This window comes from Cornus florida, unplaced genomic scaffold (genome assembly GCF_030987335.1).
Source record: "Cornus florida cultivar Cherokee Brave unplaced genomic scaffold, ASM3098733v1 CherokeeBrave_3.0.0_Hap2_Chr11, whole genome shotgun sequence".
NCBI lineage: Eukaryota > Viridiplantae > Streptophyta > Magnoliopsida > Cornales > Cornaceae > Cornus > Cornus florida.
The window spans coordinates 6256376-6264054 of record NW_026775581.1 but is presented as its reverse complement, the minus strand read 5'-3'; the positions used below and the strand labels follow the sequence as shown (position 1 = coordinate 6264054).

General features: G+C 40.0%; 1 protein-coding gene across 1 annotated transcript; it reads right to left on the bottom strand.

Moving 5' to 3' along the window:
* Positions 1-1999: 1999 nt before the first annotated feature.
* Positions 2000-2830, bottom strand: LOC132280805 (uncharacterized). Its single transcript, XM_059782561.1, has 2 exons — positions 2514-2830; positions 2000-2426 (listed from the first exon to the last, which is right to left on the bottom strand). The coding sequence occupies exons 1-2, from the start codon at positions 2828-2830 to the stop codon at positions 2000-2002; spliced, it is 744 nt and encodes a 247-aa protein (XP_059638544.1).
* Positions 2831-7679: the final 4849 nt, after the last annotated feature.

The following is a 7679-nucleotide window of genomic DNA, read 5'->3' as shown; positions in this document are numbered from 1 at the left end:
CTACCACATTTGCCTTGTTCGGATGATATTGCAAGTCAAAATTATAGTCCTCCAAGAACTCAATCCATCTTCTCTGTCTATTGTTCAAGTCCTTTTGGGAAAAAAGGTACTTAAGACTTTTATGATCCGAGTATACCTTGAATCTCTCACCATATAAGTAATGTCTCTAACACTTCAAGGCTTATACAACTGCCGCTAACTCTAAATCATGAGTAGGGTAGTTAAGCTCGTGAGTCTTCAATTGTCGAGACCCATAAGCCACTACTCTACCATCCTACATCAACACACATCCTAAACCATCACGTGAAGCATCACAATAGATCACATAACCCAAGCCACGCTTAGGTATCACCAACACCGGAGCCGTAGTCAACCTTGTCTTCAATTCCTGAAAGGATGACTCACAGGTTTCATTCCATGCGAACTTAATCCCTTTCCGGGTCAAACGGGTCATAGGCGCTGCCAAGCGAGAAAAATCCTTCACAAATCTTTGGTAGTAACCCGCTAAACCAAGAAAACCCTGAGTCTCAAAAATATTCTTGGGTTGCTCCAAATTCAAAACTGCTTCAACCTTTGATGGATCCACTGACCCTCCACCTTCTGAAACAACATGCCCAAAAAACTTCACCTCCTGTAGCCAAAACTCACATTTCTCATATTTGGCATATAATCGATGTTCCCGCAAAATCTGTAAAACAATACTCAAATGGACCTCGTGCTCCTCCCGAGATCGTGAATACACGAGAAAGTCATTCACGAAAACTACCACAAACTGGTCCAAGTAATCGTAAAAGACGCGGTTCATCAAGTCCATAAATGCCGCTGGCGCATTAATTAAGCCAAAAGGCATAACAAGGAACTCATAATGTCCATACCGTGTACGGAATGCTGTCTTTGGGATATCCTCATCCTTGACCCGTAACTGATAGTAGCCTGACGTCAAGTCAGTCTTCGAAAAACAACTGGCTTCTTTCAACTGATCAAACAAATCATCTATCCTTGGCAAATGATACTTGTTCTTGATGGTGGCATGATTCAACTTCCGATAATCAATGCACAACCTTAAAGAACCATCTTTCTTAGTAGCAAACAAGACCGGTACACCCCACAGTGACACACTCGGTCTGATAAAACCTTTTATCCTCAAATCATCAAGCTGCCTCTTCAATTCTTCCAATTCAACTGGTGCCATTCGATACGGTGCCATAGAAATCGGCGCGGTACCGGGCATTAAATCAATAGAGAACTCCATTTCTCGGTGTGGAGGCAACTCTGTCAAATCCTCCGGAAACACATCCAGAAAATCACGAACAACCGCAGGATAATCCTCTTTCACAACATCATCTTCTTCGGCTATAAGGCTAGCCAAGAAGTAATCACCACGACTCAATCCACGAACTCCATAAAACGATGAAATGTGAGAATCACTCTGATCTCCCATGAAAAAGAAACAGTCTCCCTCGGGAGTGCAAACTATGACTTTACCTCTAAAACAGTCGATCGTGGCACGAAAGAAAGCTAACCAATCCATCCCGATAATGACATCAAAGCCAGTCATCTCCAGGAGGATAAGGTCAAACACAAAGGTCTGCCCGGCTATCATAATGGAACAATCCCATGCAACTCGACTCAAAGATACTGAAACCCCAACTGGCGTATCGACACACAACGCCCGATCCATGAAACTGACCTCTAACCACGATGCAAGTGCAAATGATGATTATATGAAGAAATAAGATGCACCAGAGTCAAACAAAATACGGGCCCAAGAACCAAACACTGGAAATATACCTCGGAGAACTAACGATCCAGGAGATGCATCAGTCGGTGCAAGTGTAAAGATATGTCCCTGTGGTGCCTGTGCCTGAGAACTGCCAACCTGAACACCTGATTGCTGAACTAACATAGTAGGAGTATCCCTTCTAACTGGCCGTGAACCCTGAGAGGACATGGCAGGCTGTGATGGTGGTGGTCTGAAACCTGACTAAACCGTAGCCGACTATGACGGCCTCTGCTGTGACCCTCTGCCACTACTGGTGCCTGCTCCCTGATTAGGACAATTCTTAACCTTATGACCCTGTTGGCCACAACCAAAACAAGCCCCAGAATTAACCGATGTCTGTGGACATTCTGACTTGTAGTGACTCGGTTGATTACAACGATAACAAATGACACCAATCCTGGTAGACCCTGCTGGCATAGGAGTGGTGGGAGTGGATCGTGCTGACTGCTGCCCCTGAAACTGAGATGAACCACCCCTGTTCCTCTTCCCTAAAGGTCCCTCTGAAAATGACCATGCATTCTTCTTTTGCTTCCACTGCTCCCTTCTTGCATCCTTATCTTTAATATCAACCTCAAGCATCAAGGCCCTCTCTACTGCCTCAGAATAAACTTTGATAAACTGTGCCGTTATCAACGGCCTCATTCTATCATTAAGACCGGAAACAAATTTCCGAGTCTTGTCAACTTCATCTTTTACCATTTTCGGAGCAAAGCGAGAAAGTGAAGTGAACTTGTTCTCATACTCCGCCACTGACATATTGCCTTGAATAAGGCCAAGAAACTGGTCTTTTAACTCCCATCTTTTAGAAAGCGAAAAATACTTCTCGTAAAATAGTTCCTTGAACTTGTCCCAACTCATCTCTTCCACCTTATGCCGATTCGTAACCATTTTCCACCAAAGTTTGGCATCCTTAGCAAACTTGTAAGTTGTTAGGATGATCTTCAGGTGATCCTCTGTCACATCCATTGAGGTCAACTGTGTCTTAACTTGATCCATGTAGTCGTCTGCTGCCATTGGATCTGCACCGCCCTCAAACATAACCGGCATCAGCTGAGAAAACCCCTTAATGATCTTGAGACGCTTCTGAGTTGGCGTCTCCTCAACTTGAACTGTAGGTTGTGGTGCCGACTGCGACTGAGCAGCAATCGTTGCCCTTACGGCATTTTAGCAACAAACGATTCAACTCCAATACCACAGAACCTTCACCCACTTCTACGGGTGCTTTAACATTATCCCTCCTTGTGGGGACAACTCTAGGGGGAATCAAGTCCCTAAGAAGTGTGTCCTCATCATTTAGCACCTCTGGATTGGAGCTGGAGCTCTCGCCAACATCACCCCTAGTCGGTCTAGGGCCAACTTCCCTGGTTTCCTTACGCCATGACATCGTGCTAAAAAACAAATAAAATGATTTAATAACGATAACACTGAGGTCCAACTGTGAACAACTCAACATAAAAGGATGCTATACTAACACTTAACATGCAATACTATGCAATGAACACATTAATATAAGCATATAAGCACATAAGCACATAAACAAGTAAACAGTTAAGCATGCCTTTTCACGTAGCAACACTTTTGCAATTAAGGAATTTAACAATGCAAATGACTTCCCAGACAACCCTAGGTAGGCCTCTACCAGTCGTCCTAATGGTTTTCGAACCAAGGCTCTAATACCAAATTTGTAATGACCCTAAACTGATCCTATTTATAAAAAAAATTCGGCATGACCTCCCCTAAAAAGGGGCCTACCACAACCTGCTCAAATGAAAAAAAAATGCAATTGTCTGTCAAGACCCTAGCCAACCTGCCCTAACACACAATACAAAAGAAATATAATGCATTCCCCAATACCATAACATCAACGACCTTCCCAAATAAGCCCATCAACGTCATCCCCTACAACTTAAGCATTTAAAACAAAAATAATGAAGTATCTTAGTTATGTTACAGGGCCATGATTTGCAAAAATAAATACTCTTTTATATAGTCGAGACAATACAAAAAAAAGAAATGGGCTAAGATACAAAAGATAACAAAATACAACTCCTAATCTTCTTCAAGCTTGCGGGGGATTGTCATCCGCCACTTCTTTTCCGAGCCCTGAAAAATGTTATATAATAGGAGTGAGCAAAATTGCTCAGTAGGTAGTGCCTAAGACACACCTCTTGAGACCCCATGAATCCACACAATGAATATGAATAAGGAAATTGGGATCATATCATACCGGGAGTAAAAGTATGACTACGATACCACATCATTAATCCAATACCACAAATAAATATACCATGTAATGAGATGCCGTGCCATGCAATGTCACTCCCCATTTTTCTAAAACCATTTCCATTATCATTTCCAAACCTTTAGTGAACCCATCCCATGACAACTCCATAGCGGCATGGGGGGAGGATTGGTCACTGTCCCTGACCCATGGCAACTCCATAGCGTCATTTGGGGCCCAGGTAACTCAACCACACTACGGCGGTCTCCCTAGTCCCCTCTAGGCCTCACTAACGCCGCAATCCCTAGGCAACTCCTAGGCGGCCGGGTTTTTCACAAAAACCATTTTCTATCAAAACTTTTCCCCAAAAATATTTTCATTTCCATTTTCAAATCAATTTTTCCGTTTCATTGCCCAATGTCATGCCTGAATGTCCCAAATATTTCAATGTTGTGCAAATAGGGAAATTTCATGCATTTCAAGTAAATAATAAAAAATGAGCATATTATACAAAAATTCCCTAAGTATAATTCATACTTTTTATTCACAAAATTCAACACTAAAGGCAACATGGGTATAAAATTATCATCAATTAGACATGATTCACCATCATTTACTAAATAACACATAATCACATGTTTTCACAACATATATAAAGAACATTGTATGGAAAGTTCACAAATTAAGTATGAAAAATCACAAATTTGAGAGAAATGACTCACATAAACCCAAGAAATTGTGGATTAGGAACTCCTACCTCAAAGGAGGAGAAAACCCCCAAATTTTCACCACAAACCCTCAAAATGGGTCTCAATTTTCGAAATCCCTAGGTTGCTCAAAACTGAAATTACTGGTACACACGTGTAGAGCTCGCCGTGCTCTTCGTTTTGCTGCAAACGGCACTTAAAAACACTAAGAAATGAGGGAGGAATCAACAATTGAAGCTTTGAAGAAAAAAAGAAAAGAAAATGCTGAGAAGAGGAGAGAAGCAGACCAGCGGGGAGAGAGAGTGAGGAAGCAGAGACCAAAAATGTGGTCTTATGACCACTTAGTAAAATTGTGGGCCCCACAGCTATAATAAAAAAAATCCTCTTAACACACACACACATATATATATACGAAAACCTCAAAACATTACAGTAGGGATTTGGATTTTGGTTTTGTGGTGGTTGGTGTTTTTGGATATACGAAGACTGTTGGACCTGAATTTCGGGGATGAAATTCTTTTTAAGTGGTGAAGATTGTGATGACTTGGATTTTTGAAATTTTAATTTAATTGCCAAAGATTGATTATTTTATTTAAATTGGAGACTTGCACTATATATATATATATATATATATATATATATATATATATATATATATATTTTTTTTTTTTTTTATTGTTACATATTTTATATATGTTTTGTTGCATCTGAAGAAAATGGAACAGGTGGCCAAAAAATGCAAAGGAAAATTAAATAAGAGATAGGGTAGTTGGCGGGTCCCACTAAAGTTGTTTGATTTGGTTTGTTACCTATATATATATATATATATAAATGTAATATGATGGGATGATGGAAGGGACAGGCGAAATGGGAGGAGAGAGAAGTTGAGATTGTAATGGTGATGCAGTCATGGGACCCACAAATCGATTTTTTGACCAAAGAGTCTTTAGCTTTGAATTTCCTTCACGTGGGCTGAATTAGTGTGTTGTTAAGTTATGTCAGATAGAGATTTGAATTTACAGAAAAGTGAAGATACGGTAATAATATGGTAGGACCCACTGGTTGATATTTGGAGTGAAGTTTTTGGTTTTGTGCTTTATGCACGTGGGTTTATTAGCTGATTTTGTGTAAGGTCAGTGGGTTGCCTTGCTTGTATATCAAGTGTTTGGGACTTTGGTAAGAGAGCAAAGAAGACAAAAAAAATTAAGAGAGAGGAAAGATACAGAGTGAGCCGAGAGCGTAGAATTGCAGAGAGTGAGTTTTGAGGAAAAATAGAGGAGTCGAGAGTCTGCAGAGGTGGTCTTGGAGCTTGAAGCTTTGATGATCAGCGGGGAATAATTTGTTTTCAGTGTAGGGTTCTCTATACCTTGAATGGCATGGGGAGGTTTTGCTTCAATGTTTTTATTAAATGTTTTCTTGAAATACATATGTATTTTGTTTATACTCACCTGAATATGTTTATTTTATGAAGCTGTTTTTGTTAAACCTCCATAAAATTCTTGTTATGGTTTTTCCTACTAGAGCTTTTTGTCTCACCACCCTCCAGTTTCAGGTACCGAAGATAAATGGGGATGGCTAGATTTAGGGCTTAGGCTGAAGAGTTGGCGTTGCAAGATTTATTTTTTTATTTGGAAAATTTTATGTATATTTGAGGAAATTTACTTTGTATAAAAGAGGACATTATTTTTATGATTCTGAGTGTATTATGATGTATTTGGATTTGTATAAATTGAAGATTTTATTAGAATTTTTGGGGTGTGACAGGTCCGAACCGTTAACCGGGTCCTTAACTGAACCCGAGGTTACCTAATTCAAACTACATTGTGTCTGAGGTCAACACATCATCCTTGAGTCCTAATTATGCTTCAAAAGGGTCTTAAACAACTATGCAAGACTCAAGGTTAACTGTGCCAAAGCATGTGCCTTCATCATATTAGGTGCTGATTTCACCCCTAGGTATGTAATTAATGGGATTGATTAGAAACTAAACAATGGTTTGAAAAACAACATGAAGAGGCCAAAAAGTTAGTCAATCTTTTTTTCCCAAGAAAGAGGGAGCTGTTGTTTTGGGCGTAACACTTGAAATGCATTTTCCAAAATTATCATGCATGTTGTGGAGTCAATAAAAAGAACAAGAGCTTCTCATCATTTTGAGAGATTAGTTAGGAAAAGAAAACTGAAAGTAGATTGATGGGTCACGTACACACACACAAAAAATAATAATAATAATAAAAAAATAAAAATGATGGGTCTTCAAAAGTTATTACATTCATTAAAACATACCTAAATTGGCCGACTCTTTTGCATGATCAATGAGGTGGAATGTGCTTCATTCATTGTCGTCCTCATTCACATCCTCGAAGACTACCTCATTATGATGTAAAGAGTAGATAACGACCTTAAGCCCATCATTTCCCATGATCTTTTGCTCTTCTTGAATTTGCCGGGCAGATTTTTCTATAGAGCGACTACACCAACGTACCTGAATGATCTCTAGAGTAGATACATCCCCTAGACTTGATGGGATCTCCTCAAGTAGTTCACAGTCATTCAGCACCAATGTTTGAAGGGTAGGAAAGTGACTGCTGGAGGTGTTCCATTGCCTAATGTCTAGGCCCCGGAGTTTCAAGAATTTGAGTTTGCCAAACTCCCCATCACTTGTGCTCCAACTTGGTCCCTCGAATGCCTTGTACGACAATTTGAGAACCTCGAGGCTGGGTAAACTCCCCAAGATTGACATTTGATCCCATGGTAGACGGAAGTTTGATAAAGTAAGGCTTTTGAGTTTTGGGGGGAACCTATCAAGATGGGAACACCTTTTGTATCCGTTGTAAATTAAGCTTAGTGTTTTAAGGTGAGCTAAAAAGTCCACTTTTGGAAAACTGTCATGTTCACATTTTAATTTTTTAAGATTGGGAAACAATTCCAAATCTCCTCCACCATGGAGTTTGCCTATGGTTTGCACGTT

Coding starts and splice junctions, on each gene's coding strand:
- LOC132280805 (XM_059782561.1), bottom strand. CDS start 2,830: ATGCCGGTTATGTTTGAGGGCGGTGCAGATCCAATGGCAGCAGACGAC. Junction 2,427..2,513: donor GTGGCGGAGTATGAGAACAA/GTTCACTTCACT, acceptor TCTTAATGATAG/AATGAGGCCGTTGATAACGG.